Source organism: Thamnophis sirtalis, unplaced genomic scaffold (genome assembly GCF_051295495.1).
Source record: "Thamnophis sirtalis isolate CommonGarterSnake01/CBP01778 unplaced genomic scaffold, rThaSir2_p1.2 scaffold_12, whole genome shotgun sequence".
Lineage (NCBI taxonomy): Eukaryota > Metazoa > Chordata > Lepidosauria > Squamata > Natricidae > Thamnophis > Thamnophis sirtalis.
In genome coordinates this window covers 60,382,455-60,400,897 of record NW_028261392.1, presented here as the reverse complement: position 1 = coordinate 60,400,897, position 18,443 = coordinate 60,382,455, and the positions used below count along the sequence as shown (strand labels likewise).

The 18,443-nt window shown below is 42.0% G+C and overlaps 2 protein-coding genes across 4 annotated transcripts in view; one reads left to right on the top strand and one right to left on the bottom strand.

The window, feature by feature from the left end:
* Positions 1–3,565, top strand: part of LOC106539535 (ADAMTS-like protein 2) — a 39,624-nt gene extending 36,059 nt beyond the window's left edge. For 2 of the 3 annotated variants that reach the window (XM_087726847.1, XM_087726846.1), the window contains 2 exons: positions 1,504–1,648; positions 3,173–3,565. In XM_087726847.1, coding sequence (XP_087582973.1) covers positions 1,504–1,648; positions 3,173–3,291 — 264 coding nt within the window. In that variant the 3' untranslated portion in view covers positions 3,292–3,565. The remainder of the gene's footprint in view (positions 1–1,503; positions 1,649–3,172) is intronic. The other variant, XR_015698241.1, reaches the window with a different exon arrangement.
* Positions 3,566–9,715: 6,150 nt separating this feature from the next.
* LOC148043375 (protein FAM163A-like) lies at positions 9,716–15,952 on the bottom strand. The gene is made up of 2 exons (XM_087726500.1): positions 15,860–15,952; positions 9,716–11,285 (listed from the first exon to the last, which is right to left on the bottom strand). Exons 1-2 carry the CDS (start codon positions 15,950–15,952, stop codon positions 10,872–10,874), a joined length of 507 nt encoding a protein of 168 aa, XP_087582626.1. The 3' UTR covers positions 9,716–10,871.
* Between the last annotated feature and the right edge of the window lie 2,491 nt (positions 15,953–18,443).

Genomic DNA, 18,443 nt, shown 5'->3' with positions numbered 1-18,443 from the left:
GGCCGGGGCAAATACAGAGAAAGCCCTCCCCCAAGGAGCCGCCAGACGACATTGTCTAGTCGACGGCACCCGGAGAAGGCCCATCCTGTGAGATCTTATCGGACGCTGGGAGGTATGTGGCAGAAGATGATCTCGTAGATAAAGGGGGCGCACCCTCTCATTTGGTTGGGAGGCACAAGGCAGCCCTTTCATTTGCACCTGGCAAATTGTACTGTCCTCTGATTAAATGAGCTGAAGGGTATCTGTATCCAGAGCCGGATGCAATCATCTAAAGAGGGGACCAGGACAGAGAAAACATTTGCTGGATCAGGAAAGATAAACATAATTGGACAAAGCTGTAGCTTGCTACTTGGAGATGTAGCAATGGGCAAACATTCCTGACCTTGCTATACGTATAGATATGGTCTCAGTATTAAGAGTAGTAAACTAATTTAATTCCTTTGGCTTGGGTTTCATTGCATTGCACTTGCAATCTTTTTTATTTATTTTTTCTTTATTGGTTTTGTACTTGCAATTATAATCACTCCTGTCTTTGCTCTGCCTGCTTCTTATTCAAGCGTAGATCAAAATGTTGATTGCAGGGATGGTCGTGGCGTTTTGTTCTGCTACAGCAGAAGCGTCCCGGATGCGGAGCTCTGTCGGGTTGCTGGGTGGGCTCTCACCCTTCGAGCCCCAGAATTGCTCCTGGGGGGTCTAGGGGAGCTCTACCTTTGCCCGGCTGCTCACCTCCCCCTCTTCTCCCGAGGGGAGAGTTTTCAAGCCACTAGACAGCTGATTTGCACTGTTGTAGCGGCTTAGACGCGATCACGGGGCTGGCGTTCCCACAAGAACGTCCTTCAATGCCTACAGCGCCACCGGAAGTCTCTTTATTGGTTTTAATCTAATGTCTTTGTTTGATTGTTGCGAGCCACTCAAAGCCACTGAGAGTTGGGTAGCATACATATTTAATAAATTATTATTATTAAAATTTAAAGTATGAAATCACACTGACAAATGAAGCATTGCTATCACTTTCTAGTTTAACTTGGGTATCCATGGTTGCAAAAGTGCGTGACCCGACAAAAGCGCGCACGACAAAAGCGCGCCAACAAAAGCGCGTCGCTAAAACCGTGACGTCATCAACGCGCCGACAACAGCGCGTCGACAGAAGGGTGATTTAAGTTAAGGTAAAGATTAGGGTTAGGGTTAGCGTTACGTTTAGGGTTAGCGTTAGGGTTAGCATTAGGTTTAGGGTTACGTTTAGGTTTACAGCATGCTTCTGTCGGCGCGTTGTTGTCGGTGCGATTCAGCGCTCATTCGTCGCCGTGCTTTAGAACTCGCAGTTTTGTCACCGCGGTTTAGTCGGGCACGCTTTTGTCGGTGAACCGCAAAAGTGACACCATTCTTGAGAATAATTAGGAAGCAGCCCTGTGGGATTTCTCTCCATGTCCTTCTTTTGGTTGAGCTGTACATCCATACTTTGTACCAAAGGAGAACATTTTTCTTTCCTCCCATCCTTTGCAGTGCAGCAAGACCTGTGGCACTGGCCTGCGTTTCCGTGAAGTGAAGTGCTACCAAGGAGAAACCTTAGGCCAAGGCTGTGAGTCAACGTCTAAACCTGAAGCCAGGCAAGCTTGCCAACTACAGCCATGTCCCACCGATGCTCCAGGTAAAAAGCAACGTGTCAGGGGCTCCAGCTCAAGGAAGTAGAGAGTATTGCAGCTCTTAAACCAACAGGGCCCTCGGGGAGGGTGCTGTGAAGAAGCGGACAGGGCTGTAAACCCAAGCAGTCAGTGCTAGGATCACTTGTGATGCAGTGGTGGGCTGCTCATCCCGTTCCTCGTGCACGCGCGCAGTTCACGCATGCGTCTTAGAGCCTGTGCGATGCTCCAGCTGCTCGGGGAGAATCGCACAGGCGCTGTACGTGCCATGCACCTGCGTGGAAGCGCAGAAGCCTTCAAAGACCGGTCAGGAGCGTGGGCGGGCGGGTAGTCAAAAGGTTGACTACCGCTGCAATAGATAGATGGATGGATGGATTGATAGATGGATAGATGGATAGATAAGAGAGAAAGATGATGGAGAGAAAGTGAGAGAAAATAGATAGATAGATAGATAGATAGATAGATAGATAGATAGATAGATAGATAGATAGATAGATAGATGATAGATAGATGATAGATAGATAGATAGATAGATAGATAGATAGATAGATAGATAGATAGATGGATGATAGATAGATAGATAGATGATAGATAGATGATAGATAGATAGATAGATGATAGATAGATAGATGATAGATAGATAGATAGATAGATAGATGATAGATAGATAGATGATTGATAGATAGATAGATAGATAGATAGATAGATGGATGATAGATAGATAGATAGATGATAGATAGATGATAGATAGATAGATAGATGATAGATAGATAGATGATAGATAGATAGATAGATAGATAGATAGATAGATAGATAGATAGATAGATAGATAGATAGATAGATGGATGATAGATAGATAGATAGATGATAGATAGATGATAGATAGATAGATAGATGATAGATAGATAGATGATAGATAGATAGATGATAGATAGATAGATGATAGATAGATAGATGATTGATAGATAGATAGATAGATAGATAGATAGATGATAGATAGATAGATGATAGATAGATAGATAGATGATAGATAGATAGATAGATAGATAGATAGATAGATGATAGATAGATAGATAGATAGATAGATAGATAGATAGATAGATAGATGATAGATAGATAGATAGATGATAGATAGATAGATAGATAGATGATAGATAGATAGATAGATAGATAGATGATAGATAGATAGATGATAGATAGATAGATAGATGATAGATAGATAGATAGATAGATAGATAGATGATAGATAGATAGATAGATAGATGATAGATAGATAGATAGATGATAGATAGATAGATAGATAGATGATAGATAGATAGATAGATAGATAGATAGATAGATAGATAGATAGATAGATAGATAGATAGATAGATAGATAGATAGATAGATACAGTAGATCAGTGGTAGTCAACCTGTGGAACCGGCGGGCGGTCAGAAAATTTTACTACTAACAGAGACACAAAAGTGGGCGGTAGTTGTAAAAAGGTTGACTACCCCTGGTCTAACCTTCGCGCTGTGTTTCCCTTCTACAGACGAAGACTGTGAAGACAAAGCAACAGCTAACTGTGTGTTGGTGCTGAAAGTAAAGCTGTGTTCCCACTGGTATTACAGAAAGGCTTGCTGCAGGTCTTGTAAGGGCAAAACACCTTGATTTGGGCCCCCGCTTCTTCCCCTTCAGAATAAGAAGCGTCAAGAGAGAAACTTGATGGAGGCGGCCTTCTTGACCAGAAAGTGCCTGATCCTTATGGATAGTCTAGAACGTCGGTCCACTGATTAGAACGTTGCCGTAAAAATGACTCCAATTGCAGGCCCTCTCATTAGAAGGCCTGCTCCTATATATTGTGCAGGTCATCTAATAATCGGGGTCTGTGATGCAATTCACAGGCATTTTGTCATGCTAAGTAATATTAAAATCTCTGCTTCTCGCTTCCTTGAATTCCTTGGGACTGGATCAGGGGTGGGTTTCTCGCCCCGTTCCAACCGGTTCGCTTGGAACGGGGCCGGCGTCGTCCTCGTGCACGCGCGCAGTGCACGCATGCGTACTAGCGCCTGTGCGATGCTCCAGCTGCTCCTGGAGGATCGCGCTGGCGTTGTATGCGTTCTGCGCATGCGTGGAAGCGCAGAACTCGTCAAAACCGGGTAAGAAACGCAGGCGGGCGGGTGGATCCTTCGGCGTTCCCGGAAGTTACTTACTTCCGGGTTCGCCGACCAACCGGTTCGCGGGGACCGCCGCAAACCACCTGAAACCCACCCCTGGACTGGATGCATCTGAGTCTGAATTTCAGTGGCTTCCTCCGAGACTGTTTGAAAGCTACACACAGCTTGGGATGCGCAAATCACCAGTGTTGCATTAGCTAATGATGCTGCCCTTTCTTCTTTATATCTCTAGGCCAATTCCACTCTTAACAGGTATGTCATGTTTTTAGAGAGCGTTTCTCATCCTTGGCAATTTTAAGAGGTGTAGAATCCCACAGCCAGCATGGGAGTTGAAGTCTATTAAAAGTTGCTGAGATTGAGAAACACTGTATTTCTTTGAGGGGCTGCTTCTTTCGGTTGAGCTTTACACCCACCCTTTGTACCAAAAGGTCCATACATCATTTTAGAACATTCTCTTACATTAAGACATAACATGAAATCCAGCAGTGGTCAATCTCACCTGGTCCAACCTAGCTTCTGACTGTGCAACCGAATGGCTGTAGGGTAACCCCAAGCGCAACTCAGAATAGGTTCCTTGAACTTGTATAGTATAAGATAGGACAAAGAGGAACTTGGACATACTTTATGTCGCTCTACCTCGACTCAAATAAAGAGCTTTCGTTTAATTCCTGCTCTGTTTCTTGATCTGACCTACCTTGCTAAGTTCCTCTTGCTATCCCAGTATTTGCAGCAATTTTCCTGACCTTGCCATGATGGCATTGCCAGTCAATGACCAAGTAACCTTAAAAAATGGATGGATGGGCAGTTTGTAGGGTGAGACACCCAGAAAGTTCTATTCGGTTCCTTTCCAGATTAAATAAAAAAAAACATGTGCCATGGAAAAGGACTATGTTAAATCTTTTTTTTTTCTCAATTGGATAGGTTAAGAGACGTTAAAGCACTGTAAGAATTTAAGGCAGCTACCATAGTGTATCATAACATTAAGCATCAGAAAAACAAGAGCATTGCGGTAAAAAGAACAATGGCGAAAAAGTAAAAATAAATAATAGTGTTTTATTTCTCTCTCCATTGACTAAATGTCAATTTGCCAGTTCCTTTCCATCTAGTGCCACAAAAATATTACTGAGAAAGCCAGGCCCTCCTTTCCGTTCACCTTCTAAAAAAATTAAAGCATTTAGAGCAGAACCACCTGTTCTGATGTGGCAAACTGGATTGTATGGGAAAATGCAATGCTTTAGCCCCCTTGATCCCAGGCCACTTGTAGCTGGGGAGTAAGAAAACTTTAAGGATTTTGAGCTACGTCTAGAATAAGTTGGTTGCCAGTGTGCAAGTTGTTCAAAAGATGCTCCTCCGGCTGCAGGAAGATAAAGGAAGATGAATTTTTCCAGCTTGCTTTCAATTCAGGGTCATCTTTGGAAGGGCTGTGAGCCCTTTTCCATTATTTTCAAGTGACCTAGGCTGAATCTAAGATGTAGAAGAGGAGGTTATATACTTCAAACTGAAGGTGAGAAATAAGTTTTCCCATTTGTGCAAAAAAAAACCCCAAACCCCAAATCCTCATTAAATGAATAAACAGCACCATAGACATGATGAAACACAAATCTGTTTCCTTGCTATCTTAATCCCCCCAATAAATATAGGATGTGTGTGTGTGTCTATACAGTATGTGTGTGTGTATGTATACTGTATATGTATACAAGACCAGAATATGTGTGTGTGTGTGTGTGTGTATAAAGTCACAACCCCTGGAATGCCCAAATATGGGAGGAAGATCACTACTTCCGTTCTCTGTCCTTCGGCTCGTCACAAGAGACCATCCAGACAGAAACCCAATATTTTTTACTGTTGCCTTTTTGTTACATTTGTTATATTTGTGCTGATAAATAAATAAAGGGAGACTAGTATAGATCTATTTCAAGCTATTTAGCTCTCAGCAAGGGTGTGGCTAGCTGATGAGAGCTAAATAGCTTGAAATAGATCTATACTAGTCTCCCTTTATTTATTTATCAGCACAAATATAACATATGTATGTATGTATGTATGTATGTATATATATATATATATATATATATATATATATATATATATATATATATATATATATATATATATATATATATATATATATATATATATATACACACACACACACACACACACATACATATATATGTATATCAGTGGTGGGTTTCAAAAAAAATTTCGAACCTACTCTGTGGGTGTGGCCTCCATTGTGGGAGTGGCTTGCCGGCCATGTGACCTGGTGGGAGTGGCTTGCTGGCCATGTGTTTTCTCTCTCTCTCTTTCCTTCCTTTTGTCTCTGTCCCTTTTTCCTTTTTTCCTTTTTTTCTTTCATCTCTCACTTTTTCTTTCTTTTTTCTTTTTTCTTTTTTCTTTCTTTCTTCCTTTCTCTTTCTCTCTCTGTGAGTCTGTGTGTGTGTGTGTGTGTGTCAGTGGTGGGTTTCAAATTTTTTTGGAGCCTCTTCTGTAGGTGTGGCCTGCTTTCCGGGTCCACTGGTGGAACCTCTTCTAACCGGTTTGGTAGATTTGACAAACCGGTTCTACCGAACTGGTGCGAACTGATAGGAACCCACCTCTGATGTATGTGTATGTATGTATGTATGTATGTATGTATGTATGTATGTATATGTTTTTGTGTGTGTGTGTGTGTATATATATGTGTGTGTGTATGTATATATATGTGTGTGTGTGTACACACACATACATATGCTGGTCTTGTATACATATACAGTATATATACACACACACATATTGTATAGACACACACACACACACACACACACTATTCATATATATTCAGCTAACCTGCAAAAAAGAAGGAACTACTTTAGTCAAAATAATCTGGATTCTTAAGTGTCAGTGAGCTTTTGATAATTTGAATATGGTGTTATGGACTAAATCAACCCTATAAAGATTAGCTACAGCCAACCGTTCACCTTACATGAGAATGCATGAAAAGTTCAGCGAGGAATAACCCCTAGTGCAAACTTAAAACTTTAAAAGGTGTAAAATAAGATTACAACTACTATCTAGAAAGGTATAATTAGGGCGAAAACATCCATATAGGAAACAGTGCATTCCTAGATGCCTTATAAGCAACAACATCTAAAAACCATATGTTGACTATAATGCTATCATACAGTCAGATGTCATTAGCAAAATTACGTTGGTTTGGGGAAATAGCCACTTGCTAGAAAGGAATACAAGTGAACCAGTGTGGTATAGCGGTTCAGGCATCAGGCTACAAACTGGGAGAGTGAGTTCTAATCCCATTTTAGGTATGAAGCCAACTGGGTAACCTTGAGCAAGAGCCTCTCTCGGAGCCCTAGAAAGTAGGGAAAGACAAACTTCTGAAAAACCTTGGCAAGAAAAATGTAGAATGGAGCCAAAAACTGACCCAAAGGCACAAAAAAAGAAAAAAGAGAGGAGTTTTCATTGGATTGAAATGCTAGCTCCTAAATTAAGGATATCTAGTGTCATCTCAATCCCAGAGAAATAAACAGCACACCTCAGCAAAAGAACAAAGAAGGTGTTCAAAGCGTGACCCGACAAAAGCGCACCGACGAAACCGCGGCGAGAAAACCGCGATGTCATAAACGCGCCCACAACAACGCGCCGACAAAATCGCGCCCACAAAAGCGCGATTTAAGTTAAGGTAAGGGTTAGGTTCAGGGTTAGGGTTAGGGTTAGGGTTAGTTATTAGGTTGTTATTACTTGTTTGTTGAAGGCGCGATTTTGTCGGCGCGCTGTTGTCGGCGCGCTTCTGCGCTCATTCGTCGGCACGATTTCGACCTCGCGGTTTTCTCGCCACGGTTTCGTCGGCGCGCTTTTGTCGAGCGCGCATTTGTCGGTGAACCGTTCAAAGAAGGGGCCAACTAAAAGGTGTGGCAACATCACCCACGCAAATGATAATCTGTCATTTAGGAACATCAACCAAACCCTTCCAAAGAAATGCAAAGCAAGGCAGAAACCTTGTACTGAGTTAACAAAACAAGATTCCCCACACCACTCCAGTTTGGAGAACAATGAAACTTACACAAAATGTAAATCATGGGCTGCCAACTTAAGCAGAGTAGAAGCATGCAGGCTATGTGATCTGGAATTAGGGATGTGCTTCAGAGCTACCGCAACCATTTTGTGTGTAAAACGTTTTAGAACTCTAGTTGTGTGTATCCTTACACCCTAAATTCCAGGTTTTCGTCAGGTAATAATCTGGAATCTTCTGATGGCTATTTCACTGCACCTTAGTGACTTCTAAGAATTTTTCCGTGCCCAATGAAGTGTTTCTCTCTTTCAGATTTGTCACTGGAAATCTGCCCCTTCCTAATGTATAGACAAAATATAAGAAAATAAGCGTATAATACTTGTTATCCCTATGGAGTGTTTGTTCTCTTGTTCTCTGAGCTCGGTTGTTTGAAATGAGCACTAAGGACTTCACAGTTCAACCCTGAGCTACGTATATTCTCTTCTATACCATTCATGCCTCCAGCTTTCAAATGCCTGGCGTAATCTCCTTGTTTTGGGGTTTTTCTCAATTAAAAAAAAAAAGAATGGTTTGAAAAGCCACTCTTTGTAACCTATGTGACCCGACAAATGCGCGCCCACAACAATGCGCCGACAAAAGTGCACCCACAAAAGCGCGATTTAAGTTAAGGTAAGGGTTAGGGTTAGGTTCAGGGTTAGATTTAGGGTTAGGTTTAGGATTATTAGGTTGCTATTAGTTATTTGTTGAAGACACGCTTTTCTCGGCGCGCTGTTGTGGGCGCGATTTCAACGTCACGGTTTTCTCGCCGCGGTTTTGTCGGCGTGCTTTTGTCGTGCGCGCATTTGTCGGTGAACCCGTAACCTGCATTGTTTTCACTACCAATCATACAGGCAGCTTTCACAGCAACTGATGAAACTCTCTTTGTTAGGTTTTTCATGTGTTTTTAAAAATGGAAAGCCTTTTGAGTTTACTTTGGTGGCTCTATATACCTTATAAGGCACTTTGTTACCATAATTAAATGACCCTAAGCATACATGCACATTGCTTTCTCGTGGGTTGGAAGGCTGTGTTGGCTTCAGGAGCCGTTTTTTTAACATTACCACCCTTGGCTGCTGATACTCAGCCAGCCAGACAATTCATCTCAGTAAAATGGGGAGAGGGAGCGTTATGTACGCTGTCTTGAGCATCTGAAGAAGGCAGGATATGAGAGCGAGGAAGGGAGGAGGAGGAGGAAGGGAGGGAAGCTTCATATGAGAAATAGTTATCTGCACACATTTGACTTAACTTCATCCTGTTCATTGACCCCAAATATTTTATTCCCTGAATACTGAGAGTTTCTAAGCATACACAGGACCAAGAAGCTGGAAGTATAGCTTTCTGTGTGCTCAGCATAAGAGTTGTTCATGAACATGGGGAGGGTGGTGCTGTATTGTTACTTGTCCTACCTCAAAGAACTACAGGCACACATTTGTTGCATCTCTTCCAGATTAGAGATACATGTTGCCTCTGTGTGCAAGAGTACCCCACCACAACCCAGAAAAGGCATACTCTATGGGTAGAGAGGAACCGTGTCAACAGAGGTGCAACTCTGGCGTGTTGGTTTTACACAAATGCAGCTCCAGTGGAACTGAGGACTGGGATAAATGGGCACAATCCAGATTAAACTTCAGTTTGTTCAAAATATAATTGAAATTAATTGAGTCTCTATTCCTGTACATACACTGATTCCTTTATCACACCAGCATCCTTGTGTTCTTGAGAGGATTACCATTTTAGGGGAAGGTCTTAAATTTCGTCTCCGATAAAACATTCAATTCATATCAATAGAGAAGGGTATGCAAGAGTGACTGCTTACTGATACTTCAGAGAATGACCTTTGTGCTTGTTCAAAAGAATAGACCAAATAGTTTCCAAAATAGCTTTAGGTAGCATTCTTAGAGGATCAAACCATCAGAATTTCAAACACATGAACCACATTTTGCACATAACGAAAGATAGGGTTGCGGAAGTTATCGATCAGAATTTGAAACCAATCCAGGACGCTTTTCTTTGTTATCTGACCAGTTCTGCTTTAAAAGATAATTGCCTTACAAAAGTCATAAAACTGTTGAATTTGGCACTGACCATTGTACTCACTTCAATCCATTCCTTGCCGTGGCTTGATGACTTTTTGCAGTTCTACCAGCTTTAATTACACAAGGACGGGAAGTTAGAAAAAAAGATTCCACAAAGCTTGGGTTGAGGGGGTGGGAGTTGGCCTTTAAGTGTCAGGATGTATTGTTTTTAAGAAAGCCTGTTCAGAATTGAGAATTTGGGGAGAACAGGATGTTTTTGCCAGGGAAAAAAATAATCCGATTTCAGAAGAAATTTGGCAATTTCTCCAGTTCTTCAACTCCCAGTTTCTTACCATTACTAAATGTATGTGCTTGTGTATGCGTGTTCTTGTGTGTAATAAATACATTTTAGCTGGCCTGTTTTGCATTCTAGTACAAATAAAGCATTCAGTTCATAAACTAATGGGTTACAGAAATAATCAGAACATTTCATTTCTTGTCTGCTCTTGTTACACTTCCAACGAACACTAATTCAGCAAACACGTTGTCACCCTTCTCACAGCTTCCCACTGGTTGGGAATTATGATGTCCCCTAAAAGGTTCTCGAACCGAGCATTGTGAGCGTATTCTACTAATCAAGGGAAGTGAGTAGGTATTGCTTTGAAGAGAGAGAGAGACAAATGGGAATGCCTAATGGTAGACCCCAAATCTCTTGGTGAGAGGGTGGAATTGTAAAGTGGTTTCCAAAAACCTTGAAATGCAAGGTAGTTTTGTATTAGAGATAGCCCTCTTTAGACAAGAACCGTACGCGCGGAAACAATATTATCACTTTGCGGATTGAAATTTGCACAACTCCCCTCTCTTCCCCGCTTGGTTACAAAGCTATACATCTTTTGCTGCAAGGATGGTGGGTCTTGGACACCTGTTCCACTTCGGCTGAAGAACACACAACGTTAAAATCCCCACCCAGCAAGAGGATCGTACTGAAGCACCTGTGATAGTGATAGACAGTGATCATACTTCTGTACTGAAAGCCCTCAGGTTTGGAAAGGTCCCGTGGATGGCGCAGTGATGGATCACCGGGTAATTCTGGTGGGTTGCCATTTTGACAGGCGGCCCCATATCCTTGCAGCATATGGGGGTGTAGGAGACACTCTCGCCCCCGTTCCGTACCATGTCAGCGGTCTGTATGTAAAAGGGGGCACTGCAAGGGGAACAGACTGGGCCATAGTTCCGGTTACTCTGTTTGTTAAGCTCACAGGGTGGAAAAGAGGAGTTGCCCTGCCCGTCCATGATACGACAGTTGCAAGCGTTACACATAATGTAGTGTGAGTGCGGGGGAAGATTGACTTCTTCCTCCTCCTCCGCCTCCTCTTCCTCTTCTTCCTCTTCGGCTTCCTGAGATTCATCCTTCTTGCAGCAATAATACTAAAGCGGGAGAGGAATATTTTTATTAGCACGCAAAAAGTTTGTTTCATAAATAGGGTAGCGCTCTGAGCGTTCAGAATATTGACACTCATTAAATTCAACAATTTTCACGTTAGGTTATGGTGCAGTGGTGGGTTTCAAAAATCGTTCGAACCTACTCTGTGGGTGTGGCCTCCTTTGTGGGAGTGGCTTGCTGCCCATGTGACTGGATGGGAGTGGCTTGTCACCCATGTGACCGGATATGAAGATGCCGACGACACTTGTCAGAACCACCTTAAATTACCTGACACACAGCACTGGCCTGCATAAGAATAGGATGTAAACTTGTTTTTTAAAAGGCATCTTTGGTTTGCGTTAAAACAACTTCAACACACGCAATGTTCTGATTGCACCACAAACGCAGTAGTCATCCTTATCTTTCACAGAGGCACTGAGTTTTATAAATAGGAGCATGATAGTGTAGAATAATCATATCCAAGGACCAGTGGTGGGTTTCAAAAAAGTTTGGAACCTCTTCTGTAGGTGTGGCCTGCTTTCCGGGTCCACTGGTGGAACCTCTTCTAACCGGTTCGGTAGATTTGACGAACCGGTTCTACTGAACTGGTGCGAACTGGTAGGAACCCACCTCTGGTTATGAGGCACACCAGTTATATCAGTATTTCTGAATATTGTTGTCTGCGGAACTCTGGAAGTTGAAGTCCACACAGCTTAAAATTGCCAACTTTCAGACACACCGAGACACATCTGAACTACCGGCTGGATCAAACCGAAAGACTCTGCTGTGGAGTCTTTTGCCGAGAGCCGAGGTGGCGCAGTAGTTAGAGTGCAGGACTGCAGGCTACTTCAGCTGACTGCAGTTCTGCACTTCAGCTGTTCAAATCTCACCGGCTCAGGGTTGACTCAGCCTTCCATCCTTCCAAGGTGGGTAAAATGAGGACCCGGATTGTTGTTGGGGGCGATATGCTGACTCTGTAAACCGCTTAGAGAGGGCTGAGAGCCCTATGAAGCGGTATATAAGCCTAACTGCTATTACTGCTATTGCTATTCCATGCTGGCCAGTAGGAAGCTCGCAAACAGTATTCAGAAGTACTTTCTCCAGCAACTGGTATTGAGCAGCATATTCCTGGGTAATTTACTGCCATCATAAGATAATAGTCGTTGATAATATTATCTATGAACATATTTTTAAAAAATCTAATAAACTGATTTGCTGTGAAGAAACATTAAGTTAAAGGCCTGTAGTTTTCTAGACCTCCTTCTAAGGCCAAGCACAATTCACCAGCAGCCCCCCCCCCCTTTGACTGGGTGCATGTTGTGCTTCTTCTTAATTTTGTTGTGTCTTATTGTTTTTAATTCTTTTAAAATATATTTTAATATATTAATATTTTTCATTTCTGTAAGCCGCCCGGAGTCCTTCGGGATTGGGCGGCCTAGAAATTCAATAAATGAAATGAATGAATGAAATTTGAGGAACAACAGCTATTCCTGTTAAAATAGATGATCTACGGAAAACATTTGATGCTCACATTACCTTAGCGAGTTTCCTTGATAGACAGACTGTCTGACAGCTGCAAACCCAGAAGCCCCCCCACCCTCCAAAAAAGATGTTCCCATCACTTATTAACACAATCAATTAATTCCATCTACTCTTAATGCAAGAAGGTGGTTTGCCAGAGGTTCTGGCCATTTTTCTTTAAGCCAACTGCTGCATTGCCAGCCTTATACTGTTGAACCTGTCCATATTAACTGGCTCCTCCATATGCATGAAAAGGATCCAATTGTTTTTCAGCAGTTCATAATTCCATTATTGCTACTAAAAATGAGGTCTTTTCTGGAATGTTTTGGAATTTATCCCATTTATGTGTTCAGCTATTTAATCATTGAGACCCCTTTTAGTCACTGTTGCATCAGCTCATTCACTCTGAAATGCTGCCCCAGCTTGGACGGTTGTCATGCTTAATCTAATCTTATTGCTAACCTTGACAGCAAGGAGTGTATTTAAATGCATCACTAACATGAGGAAAACACTCCTTTGCCTGTTTCAAAGGGAATTGATTAACTCGTACAGTGCATTGACCAAAGAGATACTTCCCTTTAAATTAGGAAATAGCAAAGCTTGTCACTCTACTCTAATTCTGTGCACACTACGAAACACTAATCCAAACAACAGAGATGAGACCAAAGACAATGATGTTTTTTTAAATCTACACCAGGAATCTTGAAGAAGATGCCCTAATGGACATTCTGTCTAACTCCTGTACATAAGATGCCTGCCCCTCTCCTCTTGAAGCCCTTGAAAAGCAAGACAAATAGCCCAGGGCACCCATCAATGGTACAAATCTGTCTCTCTGTGACAGAGGTGGGTTCCTACCAGTTCGCACCTATTCGGTAGAACCGGTTCGTCAAATCTACCGAACCGTTTAGAAGAGGTTCCACCAGTGGACCCGGAAAGCAGGCCACACTAACAGAATTGCTTATATTTAACCACACCAAAACTAATATCATGTTTTCCCCCCCTGGAGGAACTGAAACGTCAAAAACATTGGTAGCCCATAAATTATAATACTATAAAAGGTAAAGATAAAGGTTCCCCTTGCACATATGTGCTAGTCATTCCCAACTCTAGGGGGTGGAGTTCATCTCCGTTTCAAAGCCGAAGAGCTAGGGCTGTCCAAAGATAGCAATAGCAATAGCAGTTAGACTTATATACCGCTTCATAGGGCTTTCAGCCCTCTCTAAGCGGTTTACAGAGTCAGCATATTGCCCCCACAATCTGGGTCCTCATTTCACCCACCTCGGAAGGATGGAAGGCTGAGTCAACCTTGAGCCGGTGAGATTTGAACCGCCGAACTGCAGATAACAGTCAGCTGAAGTGGCCTGCAGTACTGCACTCTAACCACTGCGCCACCTCGGTCATGCGGCTGGCATGACTAAATGCCGAAGGCGCAGGGAACGATGTTACCTTCCCACCAAAGGTGGTCCCTATTTTTCTACTTGCATTTTTACATGCTTTCGAAGTGCTAGGTTGGCAGAAGCTGGGACAAGTAACGGGAGCTCACTCCGTTATGTGACGCTAGGGATTCGAACCGCCAAACTGCCAACCTTTCTGATCGACACGCTCAGCCTCTTAGCCACTGAGCCGCTGTGTCCTTATTGTATCTATAATACTATAGATCAAGCTTAATCTTTTAGGTATCGCAGCACAAGAGCTCAACTTCCTGAAACTGGTGGGAACAAATTATATCTATTTCTGAAAAGGCCAGTAATAGTGCTAAGGCCATGTTTTATATCACAGCAATCATCATAAGACTTCTAAAGTTAACCTACCTCCCAAATATGATACAGGTCACTATATAACTAACTCACTCATCCACAATAACTTTAAATCCCTAAATATTGAATACAGACCCAATTCTTAAGACTGCTCCTTGAAGCACTTTGCTATATTCCCAAAACAGCACTTTGTCCACAAACTAGTTTGATTTCCTTGGATTTTAGGGGCTATATCTACTTATGGCTTAATTAATGTCACCATTTCAATTTTAGCACTTACGTTCTAGTTTTAATTTTCTGCTCTTCGTCTTCACTATAGTGTAATAAATGCCATACAGACTCCTGGGGATATCTTAGAAATGTTTTAAACTCTAACGGCATTTTATTGCTCTTTCTAGATAATATCTACGCATGTTTTGCTATATCAGGGCTCCTGGTACTTTGTTTTTCAAATTCTTTTTGTGATGGTTGACTGTTCAATTTGATAAGATGTCTAATAACAACAATTAGATTTGTGGCTTAGATAGTATTTTACTGGAATCTACCATCCTCATAGCTCTCATTTGTTATTCATTTGCCTCAGAGCTGTCCATGTATTAAGTTGTTCTTATTTTATAGAAGAGAAAGTCTTGGGTTACACCCAGGCCCGGATTTTCCTATAGGCTAACTAGGCTTCAGCCGAGGGCCTCAAGATCAAGAGGGGCCTACAGTCAAATTGTTAGCAAAATTAAAATTACACTATTCTAAAAACAGTGAACACTAAAACACTGAAAATAGGGAGAAATTCTACGCATATGACTAATAAACAAACATAAAAATGTATTGGTTAAGATCGTTCCAGCGCCGCGGCAGTTGGGGAGCCCGTCCATGTTCCCGGTACCGGCGGTCGGGCGAGAGGCGCGGCCACTCCCAGTAGCCGCCCTGTCGACGCGGAGCCCACCAGCGGCCAGGCAGGTGAGGGCGAGGGGGCCGAGCCGGGCAGCTGAGCGCAGCAGGGGAGGCGGCTGGCCTCGCTGCCTTTGCCGCAGAGCAGAGCCGCCCTCCGTCGGGAGGCCAGCTATATATATTGATATATATTGATATATATCACAGTAATGATGTATTTTATTGTCTCTCATGTAATTTACAAACTTAAAAATGGGAGGTGAAAGGGCCTCATAAGTGGAATAGCCTAGGGCCTCTTTTCATCTAAATCTGGCCCTGGTTACACCTGAGGAACATGAAGCCAAAATACTTCACTTATTCTATTGTCCTTGAATACAAAAGGAAGTATATGTGTCATACACCGGGAGGAGTCTTACCTGTAACCTACAATAGCAAAGAACTGCAATGATACACAATAAGATGACAGTTGCTAGTATTCCGCCAGTGATGACAACAGTTCCTGCTGTCATCCGACCGATTCTCCATCAAATTCTAGAAATGGAGGAAAGACAAGAGAGCTAAGCTAATAGAAGTAGTTATAAGAATTCAAAATCCCCCCCAGTCCAGAGATCCCTGTTGTTTTTGTAGCCTTGTAAACATAGCTTTAAAAATAATTGCGAGGTGGCGCAGTGGTTAGGGTGCAGTACTGCAGGCCACTTCAGCTGACTGTTATCTGCAGTTCAGCGGTTCAAATCTCACTGGCTCAAGGTCGACTCAGCCTTCCATCCTTCCGAGGTGGGTGAAATGAGGACCCAGACTGTGGGGGCAATTTGCTGACTCAATTTGCTAAAAATCTGTAAACCGCTTAGAGTATGGCTGGACCTTCCAAAGAAGACTTGTCTCTTGTGAAACCTATCCTCCTGTTTTTATCCAGCCCAGAGATTATGGCTGGCTCTTGAATCAGATTCAATTCCCCATCCCTGTCCTTGAATATGCTACTTCGGTAGAAAGAGAGAGGCCAGTGTTGAAAAGGGAGTACAGAAAGGGAGTCATCACTTCCAGCTTTCTCCAAAATGGAAGAAGTATCCCTTATTTCTAAGCCAGTAAAAGAAGATTTTTGTCAAACTCTTTTTGCACACAAAAAAAGGGGACAGTTTGTATGCACTTGGTTTGTGCAACACATTTATTTGTGCGGGCAGGTAAAACCAATCATAACATTTGGACAAGCCAGGATTTTAATTCAGGAAGCAATTAGCTTTTATTGTTGTTGTTTCCTACTTGCATTTACAAATTGATCAAAGGATACAGGTAGTTAAATGTCATTGTATGAAGCTAGACTCAGAAACCTCCAGGAAGTCACAAAAAGCAAGAACCCTTTCTTGGTTGAGTTAATTCTAGCAATTTGTATTCTGACATATATTCCTTTGAACACAGAGATGTCATTTCACTATCAGGGGCAAGAAACTTATCAAGAAGACAGATCTCTTTTCAAACTACTCAATTTTGTTCTTTCTTCTTTCCGGTTTCCAATTTTCACTTAATATATGTTGAGTGAAACATAGAAAAAACCTATAAAACTGGAAGCAGAAAACGATCAAGTCTTCCCTTTGCTTTTTTCTTTTTAATTAGTTTATTATGTTAATTCTTATTTTTTATTTTTTATTTATTTCCTTTTAAATTTTTGTCAGATGATGAACGTGTGTTTATTCCAAGCATGCTTCAATTCACTTATTGATAATCGACTCACTATCTTTGCTGAAAGTTGATACCAAGCTTCCTTGGAAGAGCCGAGGTGGCGCAGTGGGTAGAGTGCAGTACTGCAGGCCACTTCAGCTGACTGCTAGTTCAGCAGTTCAGTGGTTCAAATCTCACCGGCTCAGGGTTGACTCAGCCTTCCATCCTTCCGAGGTGGGTAAACTGAGGACCCAGATTGTGGGGGCGATATGCTGACTCTGTAAAACCGCTTAGAGAGGGCTCAAAGCCCTATGAAGCGGTATATAAGTCTAACTGCTATTGCTATTATTCCTACTCTTTATGTGAGGTGATACTTTCTAATATTACTTTTGAAGTTCCTTTCTGTCAATGTGAGCTGTGTTTTGGAAACAGGCTCCTGTTTCTTTCCCTCTCTCAATTATTACTATTTTCCTAACTCTGCAAAAACATTTCAGTCCGTTAATATCTCTTGTATGGATGTCATATTGGTGCACGCTGAGCCATATCCACTTGATGACTTTTCTGCCCATATATAGACTATGAATTGAATGACATAACTTCAGCAAGCTTATCCCCAGCGAATCCAATTTTTAACAGCAACTATTAGTGCTTACTTTCATTTGTAGATTTGTTTTTACATTTATTTCCCATTTTCTGGAAACTCTCAAGCAAACATGTTTACACAGAAAGTAAGTCAATGCACATATGAAATAGTTAAAAATACTTACGTTCAGTGAAGGGTGTATTGGACCTACAAAAAAAAATAAATAAAGAAGGAAACTGATTAAATTGTTCACATTCTACTTCTGAATTCCCTAATTGGTTCAAAACACTTTTTCCCCACTCCTAATACAAATTTGCAATATTCCCAGTGGACATAATTTGTTCCATCCCTATCGTATAATCTTATTACTTTAGGTAGACACAAAAGCTTGATACATGTGTATATGAACAGCATATTTAGCCGAGGTGGCCCAGTGGGTAGAATGCAGCACTGCAGGCTACTTCAGCTGACTGCAGTTCTGCAGTTTGGCTGTTCAAATCTCACCGGCTCAAGGTTGACTCAGCCTTTCATCCTTCCGAGGTGGGTAAAATGAGGACCCGGATTGTTGTTGGGGGCAATATGCTGACTCTGTAAACCGCTTAGAGAGGGCTGAAAGCCCTATGAAGCGGTATATAAGTCTAACTGCTATTGCTATTTATTCACATTTCTTTTGGTGTGAAAATATTTCTAATGCCTGGATTATTGTGATAGTTATTGTCTTCTACCAAGTATTCTTCCCTCCTGGTTATTCAGCGGCCCAAGCT

Coding starts and splice junctions, on each gene's coding strand:
- LOC148043375 (XM_087726500.1), bottom strand. CDS start 15,952: ATGACAGCAGGAACTGTTGTCATCACTGGCGGAATACTAGCAACTGTC. Junction 11,286..15,859: donor TTTGCTATTGTAGGTTACAG/GTAAGACTCCTC, acceptor CTCCCGCTTTAG/TATTATTGCTGCAAGAAGGA.